General features: G+C 36.0%; 1 protein-coding gene across 1 annotated transcript in view; it reads right to left on the reverse strand.

Annotated features, from left to right (window-relative positions):
• Positions 1-16,808, reverse strand: part of LOC114365032 (uncharacterized) — a 147,864-nt gene that overhangs the window by 12,131 nt on the left and 118,925 nt on the right. Inside the window, exons 7-8 of the mRNA XM_028321454.1 lie at positions 14,953-15,073; positions 4,252-4,533 (exon numbers count right to left, since the gene is read on the reverse strand). Of these exons, the coding sequence (XP_028177255.1) occupies positions 4,252-4,533; positions 14,953-15,073 (403 nt within the window). The remainder of the gene's footprint in view (positions 1-4,251; positions 4,534-14,952; positions 15,074-16,808) is intronic.

Raw genomic sequence — 16,808 nt, forward strand, 5'->3', positions numbered from 1 at the left:
CCCCTGCTTGGCCCCCCTGGGGGAGCCAACAGGATTTCGAAATCCTGTTGTCCCCCCCCCTTTTGTACCCTTTGCACCACCGGCCTGCACCACTGGTGGTGCAAAGGGTATTTTTTAATCCCTTTTGCACCACCAATAGTGCCGCCCTACCATTAACTGTAAAACGATTATCTATAATCATATAATATTAATATTATAAAGAGGAAAGATTTGATTGTTTGTTTGTACTGAATAGGCTCCGAAACTACTGGACAGATTTGACAACATAACATAAAAATTAATAACAACCATTCATACCTACATACAACGAATAATTCCTAAAGTACCAGGGCAACATAAAGGAGCTATATCAAATTCTTCTTGGTTGATCCGAGAAATAAACATTTATCATAAAATAGCTCCTTTATGGTTATGTTGCCCTGGTACTTTATTCGTTGTCTGTAGGATGTAGGCCCGGGGTATCGTGGGTCTGAAGTGAAATGTTTATAGGCACTTACACACACACAAATTAAAACTTTTAGGTAGGTTTTGATTTATTTATAACAATTAAATTATTAAGTATTTTACAGTCTACTACTAGTTTTACAGTCGATGGTAGCACAGCACTATTTGTTGGTGGTGCAAGAGGGATTTCAAAATACCCTTTGCACCACCAGTGGTACAGGCCGGTGGTGCAAAGGGTACAAAAGGTTGTCCCTTTCCCCCGGCTAGGGGAGACAACAGGACTAGATTTTTAATCAATGATTTGAGGACTGTTGTCCCCCCTGGCAAACATTATTTAAAAGCCATATATTTGTATAACATAATTTGTGAGATACTGAAGTAGGTAGGTACTTGACTGAATGCCAAATTGCCAAACTGAATACCTAAACGTTTGTTAAATGATAATTACCATTTTTGATAACGAAAAAAATAGGGTGTTGGTGCCGGTACTGACACCTACAAACTTGAAATAGAGGTTCCTTATAGGGTGTAGACATCTGCAAAGAACAGATTTTATTTATCTATTTATTTAAGGATAGGAAATAATACCAAGGATATAATAATAGGTATTTTACGTAATTCCACACATAAGGGGGTAAAATGGACTCCACGCGTACGAAGTAGCGGGCGGCCGCTAGTTGAATCAATGAGCAAGTAATTTGTTGAATATTATGAAGTTTTAGCGTCTTACCTATTAATATTATAAATGCGAAAGTTTGTGAGTATGGAATAGTATGAATATTTGACACTCTTTCACGTAAAAACTACTAAACGGATTTTTAGTCAACTTTACATCAGACAATATTTTTTATACATGAGAATAACATATACAGGTAGCTTTTGCCCACAGCTTTGCGTAAAATTTTGTTTCACAGAAAAAAATATAGAGCTCATTCCTGTTTAAAAAACCGGGATAAAAACTGTCTAACGTCCTTTCCCGGGACTCAAAACTATCTCTTTACCAAATAATTTAAAAAAACAAAAAACAAAATCGGTTCAATCGTTTAGGCGTGAATTCGTAACAGACAGACAGATAAAGTTACTTTCGCATTTACTCGTATAATATTACAGTGAAACCTGGTTAAGTGAGACATCGAGGGACCTGCAATGTCGTTTCACTTATAGAGGTATTCCACTTACCCAGTGTCTCAGATATACAGGTATAAATAAATATCTGTCTCATTTACAGAGTGTTCCATTAATAGAGGTGAGAATACAGGTTATTTCAGTTATACAGGTGCGATCATTAAATTCGGCACAAACTTCTTCGCGTGTCTTCCCACTTTCATAAACGGATATTAACTTCAGTTTATCACGTAATGATAACAATTGTAGCTTTCGTTTTGGCATTTTTCAAATAAACGGTAATTGAAGCTCAAAATTTGTACTTACGTACTTGGAATTACGTGTGGAATTTGTGGGTAGAATAAGAATGAGTAAACAAACAATGTAATCTCAGTTACAGAGGTTTATGCATATAAAATTTACTCGCTGTCTCAGTTATAGAGGTAACTATGATGATAAATCGAAAGAACAAATCCCAGATATAGAGGCTTACCTCGTCCCACTAACAGAGGTAATTCAGTGCCAAAGTGCGTTACCTCAGCATGAGTTCCAGTTATGGAGGTTTCTCACTTATCCAGGTCCCACTTAACCAAGTTTAACTGTATTTAGTAGGGATCATTCATAACAATCTGTTAAAAACAAGTAAGCGGATTTTGGAATAGTCAGAAATATTACCGGTACCAACAACTTAATATTTTTGTCGTTAACAAAATATTAATTATTATGTGACATACGTTTAGGTATTTAGTTTGGCAATATGGCATTCAGTCAGGTACTCCAGTCCTTCTTATATGTTATAAAAATATATGGCTTCTAAATACCCAATGTTTACCAGGGGGGACAACAGTCCTCAAATCATTGATTGAAAATCTAGTCCTGTTGTCTCCCCTAGCCAGGGGGGACAACAGGATTTCGAAATCCTGTTGGCTCCCCCAGGGGGGCCAAGCAGGGGGGACAACAGGACTGCACCGCTACGTCCCATTACAATAAATAATAAACGTCGCGCGTTTCATTCATTTCACATTATTGGCATCGAGCTGAAGAGAATATAATAAATAAATAGCTGACGCTCAACGCCCATAAAGCCTTCCCGAATATAACCGATTAAATATGAATTGTACCTACTCGTACATTTTCTCCATATACAAGAGCAATCAGAATCGATTGCCTGATATCAATAGACCTATATTTTATTAGCAAACGTTGAATTTAGGATCGCATATTTTATCAACGTTGTTTTTCATTGTTTAAGGCTTTTTAGGTTTCAGCCAAAAAACATTCATGCTTTTAAATAATGTGTTAGTACTTAGTACTTTTAGTGCGGAGGAAAATTTGCGTCTGACTTAAAGGTGTTGCTCGAATTTATAGTTTTCCTTTTGCATCTTATTCTGTCTATCCCCGCATAAAGAAAAGTCAGTTTTCATCCATGAGCCTAAATTCTACAAAATTTCTATAGTTTCTCCGTTATTCTGATTTGGCGTTGTTAAACGATAAGTTGTTGTTATTTGTCGACAATTTATGAGACTGCCGTCGTCAATTTATTTGATAATTGTTAGGCAAATGTTACATTGACCTACACTTTTTTATTTAGATAACACTAATGTACCTACACCACACAAGACAAGAAAAGAAAAGAATGAAATACACAAAAGAGACGGCGTAATTTAGGCGATCTTGTCTTATGGTTTTGCTGAGAAGCACTTAAAAAGTCTTAATTTTAAGTCTGTGAAAAGCATTTTAAAATGTTTTGTTCAATAGGTACACAATTAAATGTCTTGATTTTATGAATAAGGCCTTATTTAAGACGTATCTATTGTTGTTATTAGCAGAAATATTTCTATAATTAAGATTGCTTTTCTTTATATTTATCTAACATCTTATTCAGACGTGAGTGCTTTAGATTTATCTATAGCTAGAACTGAACAACTTTCTGCCTGTTATGTTGAGACGCTTTTATAGGTAGACAACGTAGTGCCTAATATTTCTATTAGTAAGAAAATTAAATGTAAGTATTTAAAATCTAATTTGTTTCGTGTTTATTAATTGCAGACTTCAAAGACATAACTTACATATTTGTACTTCTATTCCCAGACGTTCATTTTAAAGTTCGAGTCATTGTTTTAAAACAGTGTTAAATAATTATCTTGCTTGTTTATCTTTTTCTGATAATTTGCAAAATATGTAGCGTAAGTAAATATCCTTTCGCCCCGTTTGGGATAGGTTGTAGAGCTAGAGGTCAATTGAATGTCACGTGAGACTTCGTGTTCAGGGGAAGGTTAACATCAGAGTTAGACAGGAACATAATAATATTCAATTGTAATAATATTATTATTTAAATCTTGTCCTCATTTTCAGGTCTAGTAGAGCAGATCTCATGAGGCATGTAAAAGTCCTTTGGGCATAGCTTCGAACCTTTTTCTAGCACTTTTAAAACTTGATGATAATATTATGTTACTACTACTAAAGAGTTTGAACGAAGCGAAGCACACGAACCATTTGTAGCCACTTTTGACCCCCTCATAACCCAAAAACTATTTCACATATACGTGTCTTTGGCTCGTAAGTTTTTAACCATGACCTTCGAATTATTTTCATGTCAACGGCACTATTTTGAAACAGAACCTAACTACCACCAATGATTTTTTCGTTGTCACTCTAGGCAGAATTGCTTTTATTCAAGGGGACTGAAAATGCGTGACGTACCTTTTGCAGTTCTTGATGCATGTCCCCTAGATCCGGGGGCTGCTGTCGGTTGGGCACCGGCGCCGAGAGCGTCGAGGACGACGAGCTCGACGACGCGCTCCCAAAAGCCTTCTCGCTGTTCTTGTCGACGCTGTTGAATGACTTGTCACTCGACTTGTCGCTGCTTGTCGACAGCTTGTCGGTGTTGCTCAAACCAGCCGGCGACGACCGATGCTCCTCCGGCTCGTCTTCCACATCGCAAGTCAGCAGCCTGATGCGCTCTGCCAGTGACGTTGTCTCTTGCTACATTGGACAAACAAAACTTGATTAAAATTTAGCTTAACCTGCGGGTTCTAGACAATGGCAATGGCTAATAATGATTCAATTTCTATTGTGGGCAAATGATAGTTTAATAAATATGCTGTAAATACCCATAATCAATTTAATGATAATGTTTTGTAAGTATTTACTTCTGAATGTTTATTGGGTCTTTTTAGGGCTAGTTGAAATGGGTCATTGTTGGAAAAAAATAAATTAAAGGAGAATGTTATCAGATTCGTTCTTGACACATAAGTTGATCACACCACACACTCTTGTCTAATAAAACTAAACTGGGTCAAGAAAGTGCCGTAAATTCTATTAAAGTGTAGCCTCGATTTCATCTTATAAACAATCGGGTGACGGCCGATCTATGGAGCGATCCTCGATTTATTCAAAGAGGAATTTAAAGTATGAATGATAAATAAATTGCAGCTTGAGATAGTATTATTAAATTGAACTCTCACGTATCAAAGGCGAGCCTGTCTCGACGTCATAGGATATTGAAATTTATACGAAAGCAAACTGCATAAGAACCACTTTATCTTCCGTCTACGACGATATCTTTTAAAGTTGAAAAATATTTTTACATTTATCCTCTTAGCGCGCAGCAAACTTTTGCAAAATAAGCTTATGATCAACTTTTCTAATAAAATGTAGAACTAAATCCCACTACAAGTTTTGTGCATTAAAAACTTTTCACTTATAAAACTTGGTTTATAAATAAATCACATTTAATTGCCGCAATGGATGCCTTCTTTTTATATAATCACTGCTAATTTCTCTGACTACAAGAGCGTTTACGTCTAGCGTGGCATGTCAAGTTTAGGTAATTTCGATGCTATTTTTATTCACACTAAAATAATTGTGACTGTGTGCGTGTTCTCACGCTCTATAGTCAAACCAAAATACTNAATTATGTGTTGATGAATTAAGCTTATTGATACATAAAGTATTTTTCTCCAAAACAACGACTTGTAAAAATATGTAGGTATACATGGAGCTAATTTTGTGTTAGTGCCCTCACTATTCATATGCCGCATACGACAGACTCGGAAACTTACTAATTTCATGGTACACAGGCACAGAGGCATGTATTCTGAAACGACTACCGACGGCTCGAGTTGTGTTGCACAGTATCAGAAATTGGTGCCACTTCAATAAGAGCTTTGACGATGGCGTTTGAAATTCAAAGCGCCATAGACACTACACGTTTCATGTTTTGCACTACCCAACTGTGTCTACCTATGCCTGTATAGCTTTCAACAGGCTTAAACCCAAATTGGCTTTGACTGGACATAAATGTTAAGTGGCAATGTTAGAGGTGTTTGCAGGTTAGACGTACTTTACAGGCCGTGACGTGACTTGAATAAATTGTTAATTGTGCCAGAGAAATTGCGAACTTATCATTTTATTTTCTATTTTTACGCTATTTTAATAGATATCCAATTCGCGGCGGAAAGAAAACAATAAATCAAAGATAATTAAAATCGGTCTAGTCCCAAAGTCCCAAACTAAGCAAAGCTTGTACTATAAGTACTAGACAACGGATAGATAGGCAAGTGGTATAGCTAACCATACTTTTTTTTATGTACTAGTATTTAATAGATTTTCTTACATACGTATTTCTGTGCTTGAATGATTTTTCGTGCGCCCTTATCCCTGAACCTTCGTTGATCCCTTGAATCAGTGACGGGTGAGGAAGCTCGACTCGGTGGGGGCGAAGTGTCGTCTCTATACGGTATTATTGTATTATACATTCCCTGCTTAGGCACAGCTTTGATAAGGGTCACTATCGACCAACGTTCCAAATTCGCCGGCGAGGGTGGGAAAGTTTCATTTCATTAGTGTGTATGAATATAAAATATATTACTAATTTTTTGATGCCATTTGATGCCATTGACGCAGAATCAAGGTCTTATTGCTTTTTAAACAGTTTTTCTACGCGGACATTTTTTATCCATATTGACGCTGACTCCTTTGTTTAAAAAAGATTTTCTCTTAGCTAAGAGAAAGTTAAAACAGTTTAATTTTATTTAATTAAAATAAAGCTAAATTTGGGTAAGTGGGGCAGGGTCCAATTGTTCAATTAGGTAGATTCTGTGTTTAAAAAGAATATCAGCCACGGTGCTATGTTAAAATACTTACTTAGTTTACGTGCCAGTGCTGAGCCAGGACCAGGAATCGCGCGATCCATTTAATAGTTACTAAGTAAGTTGATAGTTTTAGAGTTAAAGAGGTAACCTGCTATAGTTGAAAATACTCCAAGTTACATCTTCTAAGAACCTACTGAATGGATTTTGAGAATATTTCAGAATTATTGTTTATACATCAGAATAACATTTAAGCTATAATTTATAACGATTTGTGATAAGCTAAATTTCATGCGGGAAAAGCCGTGGGCAAAAGCTAGTACCTAAGGTAAATAAAAGTTAAACGCAAACCTGTAAGGTAAGTAAAAGTATGTTTTAGAATGGTCCATCTATTCCTTGATGGCTGTCAATAACATTTGTTATGTATCGTAACAATTTTAGGGGTCGGTGAATCGCAAATTGAGGGCGAAGAATTGTCCGCCCACGGTCATCTAACTGTCTACGGCGGACATTTTTTTACGCTTTTTCCTGTATGATTGCCACAATTTTATCATTCTTGCAACCGGTCCTTATTTATAACTACTAAGCTAATAGGTAGCTACCTACAGATTAAACAAGTTGGAAAGTTGAAGATGATAAACTTAATAGAATTAAAAATAGACGCTGCGACAATGTTAAAACGCTACGAAAATGAAGAGGATGCTAAATTGAAAGGTAACAATGATGTACCGTGAAAGCATCTCTCAAACCCAAAGGTCGGGAAGTGAAACAGCAATTTATTCCATTGGAGCCGTCAGAAAATAAATCCGTCGTGAATATTATATGGCAAAATAAAACCGAAATCACTTTCACATTCATCATAAATTAAGCCTGAGATTAATCTTAAATCCAACTAAGGCATACAATGTATTTCAAGAATCCTAATCCCAAGACCTACTTTATAAAACGATCTGTATTTTAACGACAGATATTTCAGATAGTGCCTACTTGATATTTCACTGAGTTAGGCACCTTTCCACTAACGGATGAATTAAAGCACTTTTGGAGAGCATTCGACGCTGATTGCTTGGGCATTGTAATGCCTAACAAGAAGCCAGAAATGCAGGCAACAAGAAACTGTTGAAACAAAATGGCATTCGGAACAACAGAGCATTTGGGTCGAGAGATATTTTACAAGACAAAATGCAATCATATCTAGAGGGGTATACAAAGCAAATAAACTTTTTTTACTGTCGGTTGCTAAGTGAGGTTAGTTCCTTAGTTTTCTAGGAAATACGACATGATATTGCTGTTTTCAAATGACGTTACTTTTCGTGATTTGAACCGTGTGCATTTGAAGGGCTAAAGATTGTGAGAAGTGAGCGGTGAAAGGTCAATTTAAAGCTCGAGTCGAATCTGCTCTCGATCAAAGCGCAATATCCGCCTAGCCTTGATGTACATTTGTGACTGGCAGTCGGGATTGCGCTGGAATGTATTCCGTGCTACACCGGTTGCTGGGGCATGTTATGATTTCCCAGATCGTATGCCAATTTTGAGGCGAAAGTGACACTGTTTGAAGTTAAATCTACTACCATCAACTACCATGTTTGTGAGTAAGTAGGAGATGATAATGTTGTTAACTTGTTAACCATTATTTTGGATGTGGTTTTGGAAAAAAAATACATCGTGGTGAAATGGGCGGTGCAATATTACTAAAATTGTGGTGGGTTTAATTGTTATTTCTAGTTTTGTATTACTCTGTATTTTCAAACGTTCGCATTATACAGATTTTCATGAAAGAAATAAAACAGCCGAAGCAATTATACTACGCAAGCGGGAGCCATCTAGTAAGTATCAAACATTATTGTGCCAGCGGAATGACATGTAATCAGAGGAATAATTTCCTGAAGGCGTCAACTTCTGATAATGTCCTATCTGTATCTAGGGAATTGGAAATGAACTCATTAGAGCTGAACTAACACTCGAATGCAAATAAAATGTTTTCTTACTCAAGTGAGGTCGAGTGTTAGGGACAGGTTGAAAAACTTACACAATCAATCCAGAACGGCTCTCAGTTCAGAAACCAATTTTCCCGCTTTCTTTCTTTTTTCGATTAACAGATCATCAAAACGTGTAATTGATTGGACTTTTAGCTATTTTAATTCCTTTGACTCGGCACTCCGTAATCGGAAAATGTTTTACTTGAAAAAAAAAAAACAACGCCCGGCTCTCGATTCCGGAAAAAAAGCAGAATGAAAAGCTATTCGGGATAGTGATCGGGGTTTACTGCGTCAGCTTTTGCCACCTTGTTTTTACACCTGTATGCGAAAATTGAAATTTGCATTCCTGGTGTCGACTGTCGGCCATTCGTGGAATCGGGGATATGCGTCAACACACGATGCTATTCCACAAATCGAGCACCAAACTAGGTACAAGATTGAATTAAAGCCAACGTTGTACTGTCCAAGCTTAACTCGTACCTATATTATTAAGTAAACGAATACTGTTGCTAGTAGTTTGTTTGAGTTGAGTTAATACAGTATAAATAACTTTTTTCAATTTTAAATAATTTCTAAAAAGTAAATATTAAAAGTGTTACTATTCTATGCCAAGTTGTCGCAAACTTTAGTAAGAGTTTTCAATTATGATCGGGTGGAAATAAAGTCAGAAAGAAGTAAAAATATTTTCATTCGTTTTGTTACCATCAATTCCAATTTTACCACCTTAAAGTTACATTAGAACTCTTTTCGTACCTATAAGACAGCATAGCGCGCTTCTCACAAAAGTATTTTGTACAACAAGACACGCACGCGTACCTAAGTTGTGGAAGAAAGGTACGCGCTGAAAAATGATACGAGTAATTTGAAACATTGCGATATAATGTATACGCTAGTAATATTACTTCAATGATCTGAAAAAAGGACTTTATTTAACAGTGTTGCTCTTTTACCGTACAGATGGAGTAATTTCATTGTGTCAGACCGACTGGCAACACATGAATTAACTTTTTTTGTTACATTCAATAAAGGCGAACGAACTTTTGTATTTGGTAAATAGGATAAGCTTTACAACAGGATTATTCTTTATTTACAAACTGTGAGCTCTTCCGGCAGATAATGAATATTAATTTTTGTCTCAAGTTACGTCATTAAGATTAACCTGACTAAATTAAAAGAAAAACGTTGCGTAGGAAGCTACTTTTTAGGTGAGACGACCGTTCAAATTAATATACCTAAGTTAAGGGACTGAGCTTGGTGTTGTATGCTACTTGAATTTAAATCATAGGTAGGTACCTATACATTATTTATGTAATACTAGCTGACCCGGCGAACTTTGTTCCGCCTTAATGGCAATAAATAAGCAGACATTTTTTAAATTTCGAACGGGATAAAAAGTATCCTATGTCCTTCTCCTGGCTCTAAACTACCTCCCTGACAATTTTCAGCTAAATCGGTTCAGCCGTTCTTGAGTTATAAGCGAAGTAACTAACACGACTTTCTTTTATTTAAATGTGTAAGAAGATAGATTGATTTCCAATTTAAACTTAGAGGTAGTCGGTTTTAATCGGCATTAATAATATTAATGCCGTTTAAAACCGACTACTGTAATGTAAAAAACTTTTTAATTCTAAAACCACCTGCAATGAAGCTTTCCTAAACAAAGTGTTAAACAGAGCGTTTGCGTTAACTTTTTGAACAATTAATTTCCATTTAAACGGAGGTAGAGTCGCTTTAAAACGCAAAAGTGCCACTTGTGATCTAAACTGAATAAATATTTTGATTTTTTTGATTTTGAAACGGCATTAATTTGTTGCAAAATGTGATTGTGTTCACATTGTAATCTTTACTTGACTCTACTATTTTTATTAACAAATGATAGTCTGCATTTTAAATACATATATCTACAAATCAGAATAATAACAAACAACAAGTACCTATTTTCGGGGAATTCGATTTTGAAACGCTTCCGATATTTTAAATTTTAAAATCCTTCACGAATCCCTGCACTTTTTCTAAACGCTTTCTTGCGCGTAAGGTGCTCCCTTCACCTGGAGCATTTGCATGTAATGCAAACACCATAATGAGGTTACAGAGTCGAGTTTTACATCAGTAATAAAGCTGTACCGAGCATTACAGTGTGCTACTTGTAACCGTCGAATCTGAAATGATACATTACAGAAGTACTAATTTTGATATTACAGGCGAAGGCTACATACGTCTCATCCTAGTTTCCCAATTAGACACCGGTAAAAGCGTTGCAATTAATTGAAAGGCCACTTACAAAATAACACTTATCGTCAGTACATTTAAATCATAGGTAGGTACCTATACATTATTTATGTAATACTAGCTGACCCGGCGAACTTTGTTCCGCCTTAATGGCAATAAATAAGCAGACATTTTTTAAATTTCGAACGGGATAAAAAGTATCCTATGTCCTTCTCCTGGCTCTAAACTACCTCCCTGACAATTTTCAGCTAAATCGGTTCAGCCGTTCTTGAGTTATAAGTGGAGTAACTAACACGACTTTCTTTTATATATATAGATATATATATGTATGTAGCTTATTTATTGTACCTACACGTTTAACTGAACCAGATTACGTGAAAATTCGGAGTAGGCTTTTTTCACGTAAAAGATGAAGGACCGCGCCCAGTACCGGATACAATCAACTTTACGGGAGACTTATCCCATATTTTTAATTAGATACTTACCTAACTAATTAAGCAGAATACAGACAGAATTACACAACAATAATTAAGTTCTTAGTCTAATTTGGTTAATTTTGTCCAAGTCTATTAATATACAGTGTGAGTCACGTTAAAGTGTACATATGAAAATAGATGAAACTAGACCTATTTTTATCGACAAAAAAGAGGTCAAAAAATTTTTGAGATTTAAAAAAAAAATATTGAATTTTTTTTCTTCTAAGTACTTAATGTAAAGAAAACGTAATAACTTTTAAACTAAGCGGTATATCCTGATAAAATAAAAACATTAAAATAATGCTAAATAACAGGCAATACTAAAAAAATACATAAAATGCACAAAAAATTCCAACAAATATTAAAAAATGATACTTTTAGAAAAAAATCTGCTTTTAAATTCATATTTTTTTCGTTATTTCATAAATTTCTCCAAAAAATGCCCCTATAACAGGTGGTTTTTATTACTTTGTATTACTCTCTTTCGTATTATCTTTGTAAAACCAAAAATCGCATGTCTCTATCCCTATCACAACATTTGCTATGATCGTTTAAACTAAGGCCTGCCACAACATTATTCTCCGCTACAATTAAAAAAAAAAAAAAAATTAACTAAAATGCTTATTTTATTTCGAAATCTTTTGTTTTTATTTGCAATCTAACTTGTCTTTATCAAAATTATAAATCTAGAGCCATTTTCAGTTTCGTTGTTAACGAAGCGTTGAATGGCGCGCCCGGAGAGGCTTAGTTTAAACGATCATTGCAAACGTTGTGATGGGGATAGAGACATGCGATTTTTGGTTTTACGAAGGTAATACGATAGAGAATAATACAAAGTAATAAAAACCACCGGTTATAGGGGCATTTTTTGGAGAAATTTATCAAATAACCAAAAAAACACGAATTTAAAAGCAGATTTTTTCAAAATGTATCATTTTTTATTATTTGTTGGCCTTTTTTGTGTATTTTATGTACTTTTTTAGTATCGCCTGTTATTTAGCATTATTACTTTTTTATTTTATCAGGATATACCGCTTAGTTTAAAAGTTATTACGTTTTCTTTAAAATAATTAATTGGAAGAAAAAAAATTCTATAAAAAATTAAAAAAAAATCTCAAAAAATTTTGACCTCTTTTTTGACGATAAAAATAGGTCTCGTTTCATCTATTTTCATATGTACACTTTAACGTGACTCACACTGTATATTATAATAGTTAATTATTCTGTGTTTTCACATCAAAGCCGAAACATCGTTAATCAAGTTTTTCGATGTAATTTCAAAATCGGGCTGACCGGTCGATTAAATAATCAGCATTAAAGGAGCCATTACTCCCGCACTGGGCTTTGACGAGTTCAGTACCTATTGGTTGGCCACGAACGCTGTTTAGGGCGGGGCGGCCTTTTCCGAAAGTTTTCCTTCTCGCGGCAGTAATTAGCGGCGGTAATAAACATGAAGGTTACGGTTAAAGTGAGAGAGAAAGATGGTAAGGGACAAACGGAGTCGACCGTAAACCGAGCCGTTGTGAGGCTGCGCCAGATGCGCATTGAGCACCGATTGTGAACACCGTCTGAGGCTGCATTGAATCGGAGCTTACTGCCACTGAGAGCCCCCACTTTAAATACGAGCTTGGAATTGTAAACAGTGTTTGAAATGCTTTTCTGACGCTGTTGTGCCCCTCGTTCTATTGTTTTGATGCCTCTGCTGGATATCATCATGAATATTTTTTAAATGCGACACCTTTGATTGCTTTCAGAATACACTTTGGAAGTTTTGAATAGCACAAAACCATTCATTTCCAGGGAAACACAAGTCCAGATTGTAAGTGCCTACGTATTGTTCCTTGAGGAAACTTGATGATATAAGATCAGCATTCTTTTTGTCATTCAACTTTGACAAAAGGAAGAAAAGAAAGTTGGACATCCATGACGACGAGGGTTCGATCGTAATTCCGCCATATAGCAAGTTTGGTCTTACGAGGTTAATGCTTTTACGACAATGCGGCCAGCGGATCGGAAGAGAGTTTTGATAAGGAATCCACACTAATATTACTAATAAGAAAGTAAATCTGTCCGTTTCGTTTTCAGTTTTTCATACCAAATCCCAAAATCTAACATATAGTAGATAGATGCAATTCATTCATTTGTACAGATGATGAACTGAAAATATTACTATTATACCGTTTTACCCCCTTAGGGATGGAGTTTCGTAAAATCCGTTCTTAGTGAGCACCTACGTTCTAAAAGAAACCCCCATGCAAAATTTGAGACTCGTAGCACTTGTAGTTTCTGAGATTTCGATATGAGTGAGTGAATCTGTCAGTCAGTGACCTTTCGCTTTTATAAATATAGATTTATTTACTTAATTAAGCTAAAAATACCATAACAAGAAAGCTAACTAGATAAGAAAAACTATTAATTAAAATCAACGTAGCCACCTCTATATTTATAAATAGTGGAATCCATGTAGGTATAACTTCTATTTTAAACGTGGTAGACTCTGAAACTCATTTAATCTAACAGATTTTATTTTACGTCGAACAAATATAAAAGTGTGATTAGCTCCACAGAAAGCGTGGGATCAATTCATTACTTTGTCGCTATTGAAGTGGGCAATTCCTTGAAATAGCGGAAGGATACTGTATCTGGGCGTGTCGAGTCGTCGCTATTACACGCGCTGCGATATGATCCTCATTAGCTTTTAGCACTAATTGATTGGTACATCCTTAGTGAGATAATTTATATATCGGCTCATCTTGCGTGGACTCTGATTTTGGTATCATCCTAATTATCTGATCCTGTTTCTAGTGATTACCTACCATAATTGTCTGTTTGGAAACAGACGAATTCTATGTCTCTGTTCTGCGATCTGTGATATACGAGTAATATGCCAATGGAAAACTTTGATGAGTTTTGAATTAAGTTAAGACCAATTTTAGTTATTTTATAAAATGGACTTAATAGACTTGTTCGACGCATCTCAGGCCCATTTACCTCCGGTTAAGTAATGTTATCATTTTTTGTTTGTTGTATAGTTAGTTGAATTTATAAACATCAACAGTCATAAATGCTTTCTAAAAATATGAAACTCAGGTCAGCGATTTTACGAGTAGGTTCTGCTTCAGTAATATTCAGTAAACTAATAGCTGCTCGCTTGAACAACTACCGTCGAAGTTTGTGAACTAAATCATAGATCTAGTAGTTGTTGTAAATGCGCAAGCAATTCTGTCGATTTGTCTGCTAAGTTTTATTACCTAAACGATCAACCAATATTGCTGATGCTTAATTTTGGATACTTAAGTAGACATAATTCTAACCTTGAAGGACTTAGGAACTCTGAGGGTGTGAATTAGTGGGTAAAAGTTCGTACATCGTTTTCTCGATAGTTATTTTTGAAATTAGGTATGTAAGTTTTTCAGATTAGTTCACGCACGCTTCTCAAAAACGACTACAATGGTACAATACTGTACGTAGACGAAAAGTCTGTAGTCTGCGCTAGGCTAACATTACTAATATAGGATGGATGTACACGGTACACGGCCGAGGGCGCAGCCTAAACTGTTACTTAGCATCTTATGTCGTAGTGATAGGTACTATTTTGCAACATGAATTGTAGTTTATTGTACATACCTTGGGCTGTTGTTTCTTCCGCGCCTCGCTGCGCAGGAGCGAGCATCGCAGCGCGTTCCTCTCGGCCACGCGGCGCACGGCCGCGTCCTCCGCCTTGGGCCTCACTCCCGCGTCCCACGCCCTAGGAATACAATAATAATTAATCTTAGTTCTGCTATCTCAAATAGGTAAAGTTTTTTATACTGGTCTCAGACATAATGTGGAAGTACATGCACAGAATACAATAAATCTTAGTACTGCCACCTCAATAATAGGCAAATCTATGATGTTTACGCCGGCCTCGGACATGTGTAAATATTTTAGAAAGATTCAGGAATAGTTTTGTTTGGATATTACATCTTTGCAAATAATATTTATGGGTTACGTTGCGTTGCGCCCTTTGAAGTAAATATGCCAAAAACCGCCATTTCAATGCACAAAGTTAAAACACATGACTGAACCGGCCATTAAATTAAATCAGAAAAAAGGCACTCAAAATCCTGGGTGGCTACAGTTTTCTAAACATCGTTCTTTATTAAGTTAGTACGTATCCCATTCTGATTTTAACCATAATCGAATAACAGCTATGTTAATTAACTATTTGTTTTTTACCCCATATCGTAGGTTGCATTAGTAAAGTAGGTAGGTACTTAAACCTCAAATGACAGTATCAATACGGGAATTGCGACGCATCCATTTGATTCAAACGAGTCTAATTCAAATATGTTTACAATTTGTGCCATCAAAGGCCACCGCTCTGTGCGTCACAAATTGTAGAGAGCAAATAATTTAAATTACAGACACTACATCATCATTATCAATGTACCATTTTAGTGCTTCAAATAAAGTTTGGTCTGTTGACTTCATGTCAGCTACATTCCTGTTTTCTCTATATTGCCTATTTGGTCCATACTCAACAATCTATTACATCGCACCGTATTCGCACCAAGCACCACAGATCTTTTTCTACAAATTCTTCCCCTACTGACCGTTCTCTAAGCGCATTTGTTACGACGAAACAGACAGATATTGTCAGGAAGTGTTATAAATAATACTATTCAGAAAATTTAAATACAGACAAAGCGATCGACACTTCATAACGGATGGCCTGGCGAAAACGATATTTTGAGCCCTAAGTATTTGTATTTTCCCATGTTTGACGCAGGCTATACAAACGCCCGCACGTCAAACAGAACACCAGAACATAATTCTTATGTAGTTGTTATAGGGGCTGTTTTGTAACAGAAACGAATAAGTCTGTTGTGCTGTAATTGACGGTATCAGCAAACAAAAGCGCCGCTTGGTAGCGGGCAAGCGGCTTACGGACGCGTCAATCATTAGCGTGCAAATAAATTTTGCTCCCCTTTCCACGAAATTTCCAGGATCAATTAGGTGCTAATTGATTGCAATCAGGGGACTGAATGCTTGCATTTTAAGATCAATTAATGTGTTGTTATCAATTAATGTGTTGTGAATTGACACCTAAAGTTAAGAAGCCTTGATCAGTAACCTCGGCTTTTAAACGTCATGTTTTGGAAAAAACTGTTAACCTCAACTAACTCCGTAAATTTTGGCGTCTGAACTTTGATAGATGTTGAATTATACTGAGGTCGAAGCATTATTGGCGAGAAGTGAAATTGACCGATATAGGTACATATGAATGGAAAATAACGGATTGGCGGAATAAAAGGACTTGGCATGGTTAGAAAATCATTGGCCCGGATAAGTCCGTCGTTACCGGACCATAGCAAGGCAAAATGGAGGCCGATATTATCACCCATCCACCACCTAATAATAGGCTGAACAAATTGTACAAAATTGGTATTGTAACCATGTCATCTGCGACCGCATAATTTATGGCATAACGACTAAGGCCC

This window comes from Ostrinia furnacalis, unplaced genomic scaffold (genome assembly GCF_004193835.3).
Source record: "Ostrinia furnacalis isolate ACB-3 unplaced genomic scaffold, ASM419383v2 OfSCF7532, whole genome shotgun sequence".
Lineage (NCBI taxonomy): Eukaryota > Metazoa > Arthropoda > Insecta > Lepidoptera > Crambidae > Ostrinia > Ostrinia furnacalis.